Source organism: Miniopterus schreibersii, assembly GCF_964146895.1.
Source record: "Miniopterus schreibersii genome assembly, chromosome: 14".
NCBI lineage: Eukaryota > Metazoa > Chordata > Mammalia > Chiroptera > Miniopteridae > Miniopterus > Miniopterus schreibersii.
The window spans coordinates 54,900,036-54,916,718 of NC_138114.1; the positions used below are offsets into that span (position 1 = coordinate 54,900,036).

At 54.6% G+C, this 16,683-nt stretch overlaps 1 protein-coding gene across 1 annotated transcript in view; it reads left to right on the top strand.

Moving 5' to 3' along the window:
• Positions 1 to 16,683, top strand: part of CPXM2 (carboxypeptidase X, M14 family member 2) — a 47,445-nt gene that overhangs the window by 25,906 nt on the left and 4,856 nt on the right. Inside the window, exons 5-11 of the mRNA XM_081158161.1 lie at positions 2,413 to 2,497; positions 3,391 to 3,541; positions 8,067 to 8,155; positions 10,714 to 10,837; positions 11,326 to 11,522; positions 12,889 to 13,068; positions 14,685 to 14,979. Coding sequence (XP_081014287.1) covers positions 2,413 to 2,497; positions 3,391 to 3,541; positions 8,067 to 8,155; positions 10,714 to 10,837; positions 11,326 to 11,522; positions 12,889 to 13,068; positions 14,685 to 14,979 — 1,121 coding nt within the window. The remainder of the gene's footprint in view (positions 1 to 2,412; positions 2,498 to 3,390; positions 3,542 to 8,066; positions 8,156 to 10,713; positions 10,838 to 11,325; positions 11,523 to 12,888; positions 13,069 to 14,684; positions 14,980 to 16,683) is intronic.

The following is a 16,683-nucleotide window of genomic DNA, read 5'->3' on the forward strand; positions in this document are numbered from 1 at the left end:
TATATCACAGTATCTTAATTATAAAGCTTTAAAATAAGTTCTATCTAATAGGGCAGTCCCCCCCCAACCCCCGTCCCCCGTTTCTTCTCATAGACTATTGCGATTATTTTCTTTCATACAAATTTTAGTATAAGTTTATCAGTTTTCTTTGACATGCCATTGGGATTTTTGTGTGAGAATCGACGTGTTTATAATGTTCTTCTATTAATGAACATGGTATAGATCTCCACTTATTTATGTCTTCTAAAATGCCTTCCAATAAGGTTTTCTCCATAAACATCATGCACAAATTTTGCTCATTTGATTCTAAGGACCTTTTTGACGGCTGGTATGTACAGAACTAGGATCGATTTTTGTATTGTAGGCTCACGTCCAGTCATCGTGTCAAACTCTTTTATCAAGTCTAATGATATTTCTAGTTTCTTTCCCGTTTTCTCTGTAGACACTGAAGATCTTCGGGATCTGAGCTTGTTGCCTTTGTTTCTGCCACTTCGTCATGGAGAACATTTTCTTATGTGTTTAGTGATTTTTTAAAATTGTGAGTTCCTATGTGATTGAGCTTCGTGAAACCTCTGAGAGCCTCCTTGGAAGACTCTCGTCTCTAGAGAGGACTCGTGCGTGTGCTTCCCCGGGAGCCAAGTGGACACTGGTCTTCTGAACCCATTTCAGCCCCTTTTGCAGGTCCAGGAAAATGTCCCTAGTTCAACTTCCCTGCCTTTTGTGATCCGAGGCTTAGCATTTTGAGCCCTGCACTGCTATGTGCATTTCCCCCTAAGGCAACACTATCCTTTTTATTTCTTTATTGTTTATCTTTCCAGCTCACGGCTCCTGTTTTTTTTTCCTTTGGAGATTTCCTTTGCTCGCTTGCGAGCCTGCGATGGTCTGAAACCTTGTTTGCTTTAGAGTAACCCGGGTCTAGTTACACTGTGGGCATCTGGCTCTGTGAGCATTCAGTCTGCAGTTTTGTTGATGGTGGACATTCTTGGTTTTGATTTAAACCAAATTTACATCAGGTACTAAAATATCTGAGCGTGTCCCAGTTTTTCCCTTTGCGGCCCCCCTTCTCTGTTCCTAGTGTGAGGGAAGGCTGGATGGAAAGAAGTGTGGTGTCGCCCCCGGGGCAGGGCCGTGGTGGGTTTGCTTTTTGTTTCTGTGTTGACTGGGGAGCTGGCTGGAGTCAGCTCAGCCTCTCGTCTCCCCGCAGAAAGCCTTTGACACAGAAACTTCTGGGGTCGCATTGCTTTGAGTTGAAATCTCCAGTCACAGAGAATTAAATGTCAAGGTGCTTTTGTGATGTGGAAAGAATCATTTGGAGGGAAATGGAAAAAAGCCACAGAGGGCTGCGAATTTCAAACCTTCCCCGAGGATTAGGAGACCAGGCAACGGGGACTTTAGAGCCCGGATCTTTGCAGCCGGCTCTCTCGCAACAATGGGCGCCTGTCGAGAAAGAAAGACGCCGGGGAGCGGCTCTTACGTGAGACCCGGGGTGGGCTGCGCTCAGCACCCGCCCTGCCCCCAGCCACACAGGTCCTCTGTCCTCAGGTAACTCCCGCACCTGCCCCAGCGCAGCTCTTAACCCCATTGCCCTGCAGGGTCCAGCTTTCTCTCTCTCATTAACACGTGAAGCGATGGAGAGATTGTATATAATTTACATTCGATGGAGAGATTGTATATAACTTACCTTCGATGGAGAGATTGTATATAATTGACCTTCAATGGAGAGATTGTATCTAATTGACCTTCAATGGAGAGATTGTATCTAATTGACCTTCGTGTTCCCAGCGGCTGGCATGATACTTGTTACATTGTAACTACAGGGTTAGGAGCAGCACTCACATCACGTGCAGAAAACTTCCAGACACAACTCTTCCTCCCTCAGCCTTACTGATGGGCAGATATCTCTTCCATCCCCCTGGATTATCAACCTTCTTAATTGTAATTAAGGTTTAATGAATTAACACTTTATTTCTTCATGGCTGCGCCCAATCATCATCATTAAGAAGGCCCAGAGGGTTAAGCTGGAGGATCAGGACCCTACCTGACGACGTTTGAGGTCTGAATAGGTTAGAGGCAGACGGGGAGTGGGAGAGGAGGGGGAGTCCAGACGGAATGAAGGAACGGCATGTGCAAGGTCCCTGAGGCAAGAGAGAGTGTCGTCAGAATCAGGAATTGAAAGAAAGGGCCGGGAAACGAGAGGTGAGCAAGGGTCTGGCAGAACACGATGAGGATTTTGGTCCGAATACCGAAATAGCAGTGTTGTTGTAGCAGGGGCGACGTAACGTTTAATTAGAAGAGTAGTCCATGGAAAAACTTTTGTTTATTTACGCCCCCTCTGCTCACTGCCGTCCTTCTGCTTGGCAGAGGTGACCATTTTAAAGGGTGTAGCCCCAATGACGTTTCATTGCCTCTCAGGAGCGACTGGGTGACCTCCTATAAGGTCATGGTGAGCAACGACAGCCATACGTGGGTCACCGTGAAGAACGGATCTGGGGACATGGTGAGTGTTCCTCCCTCTCAGCCGGTGCCTGGCTGTGCGTGCCCATCCCTGTCCGCACCTGGTGTTTGCTGATTTTATGACAGCTCAAACCGACCGGAGTCTGGGCCCCCCTCCCACGCCCCGGGGCCCAGCACCAAGTGGCCCACGTTTAGAGCTCATGCAGAATTCAGAGCTGCTGGGGTGCAGTCTCTCCCACAGGTCACAGGTCCGCCCTGGAAGTCGCGTGGCCCCTGGGTAATGGGGGCCCCTCACAACTATTCAATTGAGAGCGTTCCCTGACTTGCTTTAGTGACCCCGATCGTTCAGCCCCGAGATTTGCTCCAGGTTGGCCAGTTCTGATCCTGTCCCCTCTTCCTCGGTTCTCGGGCACTTGTTCCTGATGTGGTGTCCAGTGTCCTGCGCAATCTCACCGTCGCCTCCGTTCCCAACCTTCTTTCCCACTCTTTCCCCCAACACACTCCTGTGTCCCAGGAAAGTCAGCCCGTCTGCTCCCTCTGTGTCCTGCCTGGGCCCCTCCCGCCGTTGCTGCCCCTTTTCTCTGGAACCCCTCCAGCCCCACACACCTGCACGGTCTGCCTTCGAGGCCAGTTCACGAGGCACCTCCTGCCCGGAGCTTCTCCTGGTCCTTTCCTTCTGGAAACCCAGAGCTCTGTGGCTGTCCCTTGGCCGTGGCTCTAAGCGGTTTCAGCTGTGACAGATAAGTATTCCCCTCCCCCACCCCCACGATGGGGCTTCCGAGGGCAGGTCCTGGCCTGAGGGGGTCTTCTTCCCCTCGCTGCCCAGCACGCACGTGGAACCCTCAACGGGACCTTGTGCGATGGGTGAGTTACTCTCTTTTGTCTCTTGATAATCAAGCTCTAAAAGTGTCTCCCTTTCCTCTTGCGTGCAAGTAGATATTCGAAGGAAACAGTGAAAAGGAGATCCCTGTCCTCAACGAGCTGCCGGTGCCCATGGTGGCCCGCTACATCCGCATCAACCCGCAGTCCTGGTTCGACAACGGGAGCATCTGCCTGAGGCTGGAGGTCCTGGGCTGCCCGCTGCCAGGTGAGCCTGTCCCGCCGCCCGCGGGCGCCCGGCCGAGGCGAAGGGAAGTAAACCAAGTGGGGTTCTTCTCAAGAGAAACGTGTATCTAGGGCAAAACATTTAGGGAACACGGGTAAGCAAAAAGCAAATAAACAGGAACCTCCCGTCGTCCCCCTCAGAAACACCGGGAGCGCAGGGCCGCGTGGTAAGGTGCCAGCCATGCCTCGCCTGGGCATTTGAGGGCGCCGCATATGTCAAGGTTGAAGATTCTCTCGGCACTGCCACCCCCCGCAGGAACCCAGTTCACGTCCCTGGGTGCACCGGGTAGAGGGGCCCTAGGGGTTAGTGTTAAACTTGACCTCGCCCACAGTGTCTTTCTGTTTAAGTAGCTTCACTCGGGTGCCCGTGTCCTTGGGCGAACGTGCCCTCCCGGCGGCTGTGTTACCTCTGCCCTGTTTTCGCATGATGGGTCCGGCTGTGACCTCGGGTGGCAGGAAGACACGCGTTCACACAGGCCGCCTGGATGGTGCTGGTGTCCCCCGTGGGTGGCTGATCTGGCCTGGCCCCGGCCGCTCGACCCGGCCTCCAGGGCGTGTGCGTTTGTGCCCACATGGAGCCTGTGGGCGGCGGCCTCTCCATCCTGACCAGGCATCTCCAGGACACTGGCCCCCAGGCATCCCTACGGCCCGTCACTAGGACCTGTGGGGATTCGCAGGTGCCTGTCCACCCACAGACAGGCCCAGGGAACAAGGAACAGTGAGGCCAGGCTTCCCTCCCTCCGGTTTCCCAGTCCCTCCGGCCCTGCCCGGGGAGGGCGCCACCAGCCCCGTGTCCTCAGGCGCCGCTGGATCCGTGACGCGCTCTCGGCAGGCATCCCACCCCCACCGTGACCTTGATTTACTGCGTATTTGACGCCACTGATTCCTCATGTCTCGTTCCCATAATATCCCCGATCTTGCTCCGCCAACTGTGCGTTTTCAGAACACAGCCTCAGTGCTGGTGAGAAGATGGGTCTGTCTACCCACCCACTCACCACACACCCTTATATATTTGTACTTACTAATTGCAAAACTTTCTTCATGTCATGAGAACTGTGAGAGACCATCTGTCCTGTGGATGCTTTTATCCTGGTTCACGGACAGAACCTCCCGTTTTGGATTTGCCTTTTAGAGTTGGGGGTTCAGTTGTTTCGATATTTTGATTCTAGAAAGGACCCCGCAGCGAACACCGTTGTCTCTTGGTCATTGCGCGTGTCTGGGATTGTTGTGCGAATCGTAGGACCGTTCAGCTAGAGGACTGTTGCTTGAATTTGATTGTGAAAAGTAGGATCGCAGGTTCAGGGCACCGTGCGTTTTCAAGGCCGCTCCAGGGAGAATGTTGGAAGCCCGCCCGCTGTGGGACCCGGGCCTCCTTCTGTGACTGATTCTCCTAGAATTGCAGTCCCAGGTCCCGCCGGCTGCCATCCAGAGCCTGCTGGGCTTTTCCGAGCGCACAGCATGTGGAGGCACAGATGCGGACGGGTGTCGGCGAGGCCCCCTTTGTGCCAGGCCAGGGGCCTTGTCTCCGTGTCGCTGAGCACAGCCTCCGTGTGGTCTGCTTACTCCCAAGAGCGAGGTCATGGTTCCCTCTGCAGGCAGGAGTTCACCTGTTGTTGGGAGAGGGCACAGGGCAGCCATGAGAGTCGCGTGAAATTACGTTTCCCTGTGAAGTTATCCTTGGGGGGTGTGTGTGTGTGTGAAGCAGGTCCTGGAGGCAGTTTAAGCCTCACGAAGACAGACGCACAGTATGACATCCGGGTGGGTTTCAAGTGTGGACCAGGATGGTTCTATTTTCCATCCTCAGATATTTAGGGCCATTTGTCTTCTGGGCGTGCGGGAGGCAGCCGATCGATGTTTCTCGCTCATCAATGTTTCTGTCTCTCTCCTTCTCCCTTCCTCTCTCCCTAAAATCAGTAAAAACATTAAAAAAAAAAAAAAAAAGATCTACACTTATCCAAAGCTGGGGAGAGCGTCCTAAGATAAAATTTCAATAATATAGAACTCAGGTTAGGACAAACGTAGTGGGCTTCAAGGTCACGGCCTCCGTGGCTGACAGGTATTTTCCCACTGCTAACAGCACCGTCGGGTTCTGCAAAGGGCTCCGTGCACCACTCGCGGCTTCCTCACGGGTTGACAGGACTGTGTCCAGGTCCTGAGAAACAGGAAATGCCCTTTGGGCAGGGGACAGTGATGCTTGGGCCCCCCCAGGCTGCTCAGCAGCTACTGTTCTGAATGTGTGACTTCGATTTCTCTGGGGACTTCTCCTTCCACATCACGTTCCTGGACACCACGTCTGAGCCACTGTCCCCCTCTGCAAGGACTCGAAGGACCTTGCGAGGAGCCCCACAGAGGTCTGGGGAAGGAGATTTCTCTCCCCCAAACGTGGAGGAGGAGCTGCCCCAGGGCGGTGCCCAGCTCCTTCTTCTGACTCTCTCGGTGCCAGTTGAAGCGCCGTCTCTCCTTTCTCCTAAAACATACCCCCTCCCAGTCAGAAGCCACTGAAAAAATACTTTATTTGCAAGGCTACCGCATGTGTTGCTGAACTGTAACAATGTTTCAACCAGCCCCGCCCCTCGTCAGTATGTATCAGTTGGGAGAAGGAAGGGGGTCATCAGCTGCAAGGACCTTTTAAATACATCCCTTTGCTTTGCTACTTTCTACTTGTATTTGCAAAGTCAGCCCACAGCGTGGACACCCTCTTGTCCTGTGGGATTGGTCACTCATTTGAGCCCAGACCTGGACTGTAGACAAGACAGGACTCTGGTGGGTGACACAGCCTTGCTCAGGCTCCTTTGGCTAAGGGGACACCTCCAGCGTTTTTTTGAGCACAGCAGAGCTCACTGGAAAGGCTGTGTGCGGCCGCCCCCTCCTGCGGGACCGACTGGGCGCTGTCCCCCCTCCTGCGGGACCGACTGGGCGCGGTCCCCGCTCCTCTCCTTACCTGAGTGTGGGACTCCCCATAGGTTCCCGGCCAAACTCGAAGAGATCAGGAAAAATGGACCAGTAAGGAAGAGTGTGTTCAAAACGTGGGCGCAGAGAGTTGTGGTTTCGAGACAATTCTGAAACTTGTACCCGTGTCCACTGGCGAATTGATTGTCTTAAGGCTGGAAGGACGCGGCCTCGAGCCAGCTCTCGGGGAGGACACCCAGCTCTGGGATTTTCAGTCCCTTCTAAGAACCTTGGAGGCCTAGCTTGCGTTCGAATACAAAGGGGGCTTTAAGGGGTTTTGGAAGGAGGCCCCTGGGACTTGGGAGGTGGAACAGCTCTCAGAACACAGCAGGTCTGTAAGTCACATGTAAATTAATATGAAAAATACGCTGCACCTTCGCTTTGAAAGGGAGGCTTGGGGATCAGAGGAAAGGCGGCTTGCCTGAGGGCGGGCCCGCCTGGGTCCCAGCAGGAAAGCCTGGAAGAGTGACAGGGGTGGGGGCGGGGGCGGGAAGCGACTTTTGGCTAAAACTGAATCGCTTTTGCTTTCTTTCCTGGACTCAATGCCAGCTGGCCCTCCCACGTGATTTTCTTTAATGACAGGCATTTGTATCTAATACTATTACTGGCAAACCTTTTGTGAATATGAAAAACTGTCTTTTTATTGTTGGGTCTGTCTGTGGTTTTCAGCTCAATGCCTGAGGCCTCCATTTCCAGGGGGAAGCCAGTCTTCACGTGAACTCTGGCCAGCTCCAAACGGCAGCCACGACCTGCGGCTGTGGGGACGGGGCGGGCTGGCTCAGGTGACCGCAGGTGTGTGCGCTGGCATCGAGTGCCTGGCCCCTGCCGGCAGTGCTCAGTGTGCTAACATGTGCTCCTCAAACTTCCCAGCCTGTGGAGTGACCTGTTTTTTTTAAAATGTGGATTCTGTCCGGCCAGTATGGCTCAGTGGTTGAGTGTCGACCCATTAACTGAGAGGTCAGCGGTTCGATTCCTGGTCAGGGCACATGCCCGGGTTTCAGGCTTGATCCCTGGTCGGGGGGCATGTGGGAAGCAGCCAGTCGATGTTTCTCTCTCACACTGATGTTTCTTTTTCTCTCCCTCTCTCTTCCCCTCTCTGAAATAAATACAAATATATATTTTTTTAAATGTGGATTCTGATTCAGTAGGCCTGGGCTGGGTTTAACACGCAGCCACAAGGCGCTGGTCAGTGGACCACATTTGGTGGCATGAATCTGGACTTACTGCTGCTGGTACCTGCCATGGCCCTGCCTCCAGAATTGCCCTTCCAGAAACTTGGGCCAAACTGGCAGCTGCTGTGGTTGTGGCCTTGCTGTGTGGTTCCCGGGCTGGGACATTGGCAGAGATTTGAGCCCAGGCATCCTGGCTCTGGGCCCACACTCTCCATCACTGGGTAATTCTGACTCATAGAAGCTTCTAGAAAGTTGTCTCTCTCACCTCTGTGGGAATGCTAGAAGCTGGAGATCGGGCTGTGTTCCCCCATGAGAACAGGCACCCAGTGGAGCCACACGGGTAACAGGGCTATGCCAGTGAACTCACAACCGTATTCCTCTCCCTAGATCCAAATAACTACTATCACCGGCGGAGCGAGATGACCACCACGGATGACCTGGACTTCAGGCACCACAACTACAAGGAGATGCGCCAGGTAAGCCCGGGTTCGTAGAGCGACGGGCCGCGTGCCCAGGAGGGAGCACCCGGGTTTTTATTTTCAGAAATTAGGATGCCGTGTTAGGGACAGACTCTGAATGCTCACTTTGGTTTCCTGGAGCCACGCTAAGTGAGGGTAGTTTCGAGGCTGAGAAGGTGAGAAGGCAGCCCTGGGGCTCGGTGACCGGAGAGAGGCTCCCTCGCCTGAAAAAATGGTGGAAACAGAATTCGAACCCAGACCTTTCTGATTTAATGCTCTGGTTCTTGAGAATCTCTGTGTGTTCGAGTGACTCAGTAATGTATGGAAGTCGGTCACGGGCAGAGTCAGAGAGGAAACAGGACCCAGAATAACGCTGATGATAGTAGCAGCAGGGAGCCCTCAAGGAGACCTGCGCTGATTCACCCCCCCCCAGGGCAGGGACTTGTTATCCTTTTGTTACCGACGGGGAAACCGAGTCACTGCGAATACAGAGCCCCACCCTTTGCTAGTCAGAGTCTCCGATTCTCCGTCTTGGCTGCGTATTAGAATCACCTGGGGAAACTGGAAAGCTACCTATAGTGAAGGGAACCTCGCCTCTGTCCGGCCACTTAAAGCAGAGCCTTTAGCCGAAGGGCCTGGGGATAGAAATTATTTAAAGCTCTCCTGTGACTCTAAAGGACAGCCTGGCTTCAGGCCTGGCGGGTACCCTTATCGCTCAGAGCACTTTGTACCATGAGGAGGAAAAGACAGTCCCAGGTGAGCCCCTCCCCCCAACTTAGTTGCAGAAACCAAGAAATTCTGAGCGATGGACGGCATTTGCATCCTGGGGCAGCAGGGAGAAGGGACCAAACATTTTTAGGGACAGGCTGAAAGCGCGGTCCCCGTGCTGTTCAGGTTCATCCCCCCGCATGGTGCTGGGAAGCGCAGGGAGGTGCCTGCTAATGAGAAATCCTTAGACACCAAAGAATGAGTTTGAAGAGACAGAGCAGAGAAATGCCCTCATGAATACACTTACGGGACAAGGCTCCACCGAGGAACTGCTAACATGGCCCAAAGCAAGGGCTCCTGGGTGCTGGGCAAAGGAACCAGCCTCCAGCCCAAGCTCAGGGACGTTCCCAAGGTCAGAGCAATTAGGCTGAGCCCAGAGGGCTCCCCAGTGTGGCTCATCCAAGGGCATCAACGAGCCCGGTCTGTCTCCACGTCACTTAACTGGAGACTCAGAGCTTCCAGACGCCTGTCAGCGCAGACCCGGAGGTGGGCCGTGCTGCAGAAACTGCCTGCTGTCTTCTTTCAGAAATCACGGTGATGTGTTTGGACTTGAGGCCGTGAATCACCCGCTGCTCTGCGTCCCGGGTGTCGAGACGCCTCGGCTCTCGCCCCAGTTCACGGAGCTTTTGTGTGTTAACTCGGTTTTGCTCCCTGAGAGTCTCAGGCCATCTCCAAGGCCAGAAATGAGACAAATACCAACCTGGTGCAATTAATGTCAAAAGCAATACATCTAAATGCATTTCAAAATGAACTGACTGTAGAGACTCGCTGGAGCTGCCGAGTCCCCAGGAGGGGGGGGCATTTCTAAGGTGGACTGGCTGGTAGCTGGTATCTTTAAACAGCCGTCCCCATGCAGAACTGGGTGCTTCTCAATAAGAAGAGACGGGGACTGGGCTTCATCACCCGGGCGGCTGTCACCATTTCTGGTGGATGTTAGAGGGTCAGAGCAGCCCCACCCATGACGTCGGGTGGCCCTCGGGGTCCAGGGCCCAGCAGCCTCCGCCGGAGCATCCGTCAGGCCTGTAGGGTGTGCAGGTGGGAAGGGATTTGCACTTGGATCCTGGCTCCCGGGGACGGCCAAGCCGCCAGCACGCGTTGCGGTTTCCCGCGTGGAGCCTGCTGGGTTACTGTAGAAACCTTTCTGCGTCGGGGAAACAATGTCAGTTCACCCTGGTATTGACGGAGACGTTCGCAACAAACAAACAACGGGAAACGGCGGCAGAAGAGAGAAATATCCCTGGGCGAGGACAGGAAAGCTCAGGGCCTCCCCGAACTCGAGCCATTAATGACCAGGGAGCCCAGAATTTTCTTCCAGAAAAGGACTCTGTCCTGCCGTCTCTGGCCACTTTCTTCTTTGGTTAGTGTGTCTGGTCTCAGAGCTGGAGGGTTGCAGATGGTCCACTGGCAGAAAAGGAGGGTGTTTCCAGCTGAAATAAGCCGACAGCCGGGTCATAGGGTGGGACGGGGGGCCCCGTCCTGTGACCTTCCTGCACTGTGAGCTCCGGGGGGCGGCAGCAACGTCTGTCTCCCCAGCCTTAGGTCACAGATGCTCATTCAATTATGAAGGAAAATTGATATTTTAGAGAGAGGCGATACCACAACTGAGGGAGGTAATTGCATAACCACGGGTGCTGGGAGAGCAGGGTAGGGGGGCCCCACGGAGAACCTTCCAGGCGGAGGGGACAGCACTGGCTTGAGGGGAGTGGGGGCGCGGGGGCCGTGGGAGGGGAGCAGGCGGCTGTCTCCTGGGGGGCCCCCTTCAGTGCGTAGCCGGAGCTCCTTAGAGCCTGGTCTGTCTTGTTTTCCAGCTGATGAAGGTCGTGAATGAAATGTGCCCCAACATCACCAGGACTTACAACATCGGCAAGAGCCACCAGGGCCTGAAGCTGTACGCAGTGGAGATCTCTGACCACCCCGGGGAGCACGAAGTCGGTGAGCTCGCCCCTGGGGTGCCCGTGGCACCTTCCTGAAGAAAGGGAGGCAGTTCACGCCGTGGGAAGAGCCACGACTCAGGGCCAGCCGCCCACGCTCACCCAGGCTCTGCGAACCCGCCCTGTGAGCCTCCCATCCTGTGACGCAGCTAGAAATGCCCCCCTCCTTCTGTCGGTGGGCCGTTTGTAACCCTCCAGCTCCCAGCCTGGCAACTAACCGAAGAAGAAAATGGCCAGAGATGGTAGGACAGAGCCCTTTTGGGAAGAAATTTCTGGGCTCCCTGGTCATTAATGGCTTGAGTTAGAGAAAGTCGAGAAAGTCCCTAATTTTTTTTTAAAAAAATTTCAATCCCATTTTCAAGTGTTTGCTGCTTTCAGCCGTTTCCCGGGAGTCGTGCCCGAGCCTGTGTCTGCTTCAGGGGGCTTCTCGGGGTTTCTGTTGTGCTACAAGCCCCTGACGTGGACCCTCTTTCCCGTGTCTGGGTCCAGGCGAGCCCGAGTTCCACTACATCGCGGGCGCCCACGGCAACGAGGTGCTGGGCCGGGAGCTGCTGCTGCTGCTGGTGCAGTTCCTGTGCCAGGAGTACCTGGCGGGAAACGCCCGCATCGCCCGCCTGGTGGAGGAGACCCGCATCCACATCGTGCCCTCCCTCAACCCCGACGGCTACGAGAAGGCCTATGAGGGGGTAACGGCCGCTCCCCTCCCCGATGTCACCCTGGGCCCTGGCTGCACAGTGAGCCCGGCCACCAGTTCAGGTCCACCCCGGGGCCCTGGCCGGGTAGCTCAGTGGGTTGGAGCGTGATCCCGATGCCCCGAGGTTGCAGGTCCCCCCTGGTCAGGGCACACACAGGAGTCAACCAGCGATGCGTCCGTGGGTGGAGCAACAGGCTGATGGTTTTTTTTCTCTCTCTCTAAAGACAAACAAAAACACAAAATCAATAAATAGAAATACACACGTGTCGCTTCATGTTGAGTCCCCGCTGAGGCAGGGATACCACAAGGTTTATGAAACGTTCAAAACCGAACTGAGAATCACCGGGAGCCCAAGAGGGGCACGTGCCGGCAGACCCGGGAGAGCGGCCGTGAGTGATGCTGTTAGATACACGGCGACCACAGCACAGAGGAAGGGCCCCTCACACGCGCCCGCAATCGAGGCCCGTCCTGGCCTCGGTGGTCACTGTCCTGCCCTCGTCAGTCCTCTGGAGAGTCGTATTTTTCCGATGGACCGTTTATATTTCATGTGCTAATTAGGACGTAGAATTTGTATAGGGCACAGTTAGGTGTAGAATTATGTAGAGAAGAGAGTTAGTATTCTCTGGGAATAAAATAGAAAACTGCACTAAAAATGTTACCTATCAAATGCACGCTTTACAATATAGAATTTTGTTTGTATTTCTCGATACAGGTAGGGATTTGCTGTGCCGGTTGGTTAGGGATTTGTGAGCTAGAATTGCGGGCCGGACAGGGAGGCTGTTGATTTTGCAACAACGGACTTTTAAATTAATTAATTAATTAATTAAATTCTCACCCAAGGACACGTTTGTTGATTTTAGAGAGAGAGAAAGAGAGAAACATCAATGCGAGAAACACTGATCTGTTGCCTCCCGTATGTGCCCTGACCGGGGATCCAACCCACAACCTAGGTGTGTTGCCCTGACCGGGAATCGATCTGGAAGCCGTTTGCAGGGGACCACGTTCCAACCAGCTAAGCCACCCGGCCAGGGCCTGACGGGCTTTGGATTCATTCGGACTCAGGGCTCACCTGACCCGGGTGGAGGCCCTCAGGGGAGATGGGAGGGGAAGGGGACCGGTGCCCCCGAGCACCACCACGCGCAGGAGCCTCGCTCTGTGGGGTGACTGGCTGTATTTTCCATCACCCACCAAACATTATTAGAAGGCGTTTCGATGTTCTCCTCTGGGCGTCTTCTCTGGGTGAGCGGGTGTCGAGAGGCTTAGAGACACCCCCAGGTGGAGATGGGGGCGTCCTGCCTGTGCTGAGTGGGCGCCATCCAGAGGTGTGTGGGCTCCTCTCATCCTGAATCGTCCCCCAGGGCTCGGAGCTGGGGGGCTGGTCCCTGGGACGCTGGACCCACGACGGGATTGACATCAACAACAACTTTCCCGACTTGAACACGCCGCTCTGGGAGGCCGAGGGCCGGCAGAACAGCCCGCGGAGGGTCCCCAACCACTACATCGCCATCCCCGAGTGGTTCCTGTCAGAGAATGCCACGGTGAGTGAACCCCCAGGCTGCAGGCAGCGGGGGGCCGGCCCCAGCAGCCCCGGGCCTGCAGAGGGAGTGACGCTGAACAACCCCATTTCGTCTTACAGGCTTTCCCCCAAAGTGAGGAAGTGGGCTGGGTAAGAAAATGCCTCTCAGATTGATGTTTGAGGAGATTCTTTATAAAAATCATTCAATTATACTTCTTTACAAGGTCACGGTGCTTCAAAAAAAAAAAAAAAATTCCCGATCTGGGCATGTTTGGTGGTTATACAGCTATGAAGTTGCCCTTAGCCCTCCCTGATCGCTTAGGATACCTCGTTTTTATTTTAGTAACTCCCCGTGGGTTTATTACCTGAGGCGCTTCTTCAGAAGGAAAAACACAACTGGGTGAGAGATGTTTCCCCCGAATTCCTTCGACCTTGTTTCACTGGGAGTGTGTTGTAGAAGAAGTAACTTTCACAGACGTTCCTGGGCCTTCACCCCTGGTCTGTGTGTCCCTCAAGAGGTCTAGGCCAGGTAGGATCAGGTTCAGCAGCAAGAACAGAAAAAACAAGTACCGGTGGCTGAACGAGGTAGAAGTTTATTTCTTTTTTCACCTAAAAGGCCCCCGGAGTGGATGGTACATGACTGGCCATATAGAAGCCCCATGACCACCTGGCCAGTGGGGCTCAGTGGTTGAGTGTTGACCTATGAACCAGGAGGTCAGGGTTCGATTCCCGGTCAGGGCACAGGCCCGGGCTGCGGGCTTGATCCCCAGTCGGGGGCGTGCAGGAGGCAGCCGATCCATGACTCTCATCATTGATGTTTCTCTCTCTCTCTCTCCTTCCTCTCTCTGAAATCAATAAAAACATATTTTTAAAACATAAATGAATAAAATTAAAATGTACACACACACATACCACCTGGTCCTTTCCAGAAAAAGTCTGGATTCAAGGCCTGGTCTGACTCAGGGTTGATATATTTTAGGCCTGTGTTCTTCCATCAGGAGATACATTGTATGTGGCTGTGTCTCTCTCTGTCACTTTGTAGCCACTGGTGAGTGCACCTGGTCCATGCTCACTGGAGATCCAGAACGCTGAGACTCTCGTCTATCACTCCATCTTTGTCATTAACTGGAATATTCCTACAAAAAGAAACTTCCCTGAATTTTTCTCTTTTTAAAAAAATTTATCTTTATTGTCCCCCTTTCCCCCCATTGACCCCTCCTACCCCCCAGGCCTTCACCACACCACTGCCGGTGTCCATGGGCCATGCACATGTGCACGTAACCTCCCCCGCCCCTCCCCGCCCCCGCCTTCCCTTGCGATCCCTCCCTCCGCTCCCTGCTTCTGCGTCTCTGGATCTATTTTGTTTATCAGTTTATTTTGTTCATTAGATTCCACCTGTGAGCGAGATCACATGACACTTGTCTTTCTCTGACTGGCTGATCCATTATTTCTACAAGGTCCCGTGTTTTCCTCACAGACCCTGAAATTCTGCATTTTGCTCAGATTCTTCCATAAAATGATGGCTCTTTCAACCAGGTCCCTGTTTGGAAAAAGCAGATTCCAAAAAAACGCAGGGGAAGAAAGCAGATTCCCTCTTCTTCTAGTCACCGAGGCGTGTTTGATTTGCAACGCTCGCAGGTGGCGGCGGAGACCAGGGCGGTCATAGCCTGGATGGAGAAAATCCCCTTCGTGCTGGGCGGCAACCTGCAGGGCGGCGAGCTGGTGGTGGCGTACCCCTACGACATGGCGAGGTCCCCGTGGAAGACGCAGGAGCGCACCCCCACCCCCGATGACCACGTGTTCCGCTGGCTGGCCTACGCCTACGCCTCCACGCACCGCCTCCTGACCGACGCCCGCAGGAGGGTGTGCCACACCGAGGACTTCCAGGAGGAGGGGACCGTCAACGGGGCCTCCTGGCACACAGTGGCCGGGAGTAAGTCTGACCCTGCGCCGTCACCACGGGCCCACGATGATGGACAGCGGGGGGGTCCCCCAGGCCACCCCCTCCCAACCCGCCTGCTACTCTCAGGGTAATAGCTGCCTGTCGTTAACCATGTAAAGGTCCCAGTGTGCTGGAGAAACTCTCCTGTGACCCTCACCGGTCTCTGAGGGGGCCTGGCTTACTCCCTTTTATAAACGAGGTAACTAGGGCTTGGACACCCAAAGGGATGGGCCCCAGTGAGAAAGGGGCAGAGCTGGGCTCTGTTTGCCTCTTAGCCACTGAGCATTTCAGATTTTATAGGGTCAGAGATGGGTGAGTGTGGACTTGGGGACATATCGGACCCAAAAGCACACCCAGCAAAGGGGTGGAGAGCTGCCGGTGCTGTTCCCACGGTGTGGGGGTCCCGTGCTGCAGGCCGCAGAGGGGGCTGTGGGAGGGGCAGGCGTGGACCCCACGCTCAGGTGAGAAGTGACCCCGAGCTGAAGGTGCGTCCTGAGGCCGGCAGGTGGTGAGGCGTGTTTCACAAGTCTCCTGTCCACTGGAGGCCAGCAGGCGGGCCTCTGGCCATCCCACGGCCCCCGGGGGCGCCCGCTGCGTGTGATGAGGGAGTACGTGGTGTTGCTCCAGCGTCCACGCAGGGCCAGAGCCTTCCTGCCGCGACTTCAGGAATCCAGGGGACCCCGTGGTCCAGGTTCCAGGATGAGCCCTTTGCTTCCTACGTCAGGGCTGCTCCTGGCCCAGCTCCCAGACGAGGAGGGAGGGAGATCTCACAGTCTCTGGGTCCCTCTGTGTTCGGATGGCGGGACCCCACGCATACTGCTCATTGCTCATGGTCTTGAGCTTGGTCAAGCCACTGATGAATTTGAAAAATACTCCATGTCAGGTAGGCCTGGATTCAAATTCCGGTCCATCAGTTGGATGCTGTGTGACCCTGGGCTAGTTACTCTACCTCTCTGAACCCCTACATCTTCCATTTATGACATGGGCATGCTGGTAGCCCAGATGATGGTGGCCATGGGGGTGGTGATCCCGCTGGGACTGCTGTGAGGGTTACCTCGGTGACAAGTGTGCATTTGTTCTATGTCTGGCTTATTAGAAACACCCAGTGGTGGTAAGTCCCTCCCCCCGTGATACCTGTGAGACCTCCTTCATGAACATGTACATGTTCCCTGTACTAATTGAAGTTAATATTATTTTACTTTGTGGGAAACTCAGCCTTCCCCTACTTTTCAGATATGTTTTCACCCTTGGGAGAAGAAAAATTTAAAAGTGGCAGAAATATTTGCTTCTGTGGCCACCTGGGAACACGAGAGCCTGTGGCTACCTGCCCGGCCGAGGCATTTGGTTGATCTGGGTCGGAGTCTGCTCTGTACAAAGTAAAAAGTAGATGCAAATCCCCCTCCGTCAAGGACATTTCCCGGTGGCCAGAAAGCATCCTCGCTTCTCAGCTCCAGCCCCGAACCTGCAGTGACCGCCGCGTGAAACGCTGGTTCTCTGGCTGCTGTGACTGCCACGGGCTCGGGCACGGCCGCGTTCCTCAGCCCAGGGGAAGCGGCGACACTCGGGCTGCCGGCCGCCGCGCGGTCACGTCGGCGCGTCCGGTTTTCCTATCAATTACCTTTTCCATCATTTCAGGGACTCCCGTGGCCGAGCCTGCGGCGGCTCGGGCCTCTGATCATCCTTCCCCCCGGTGGC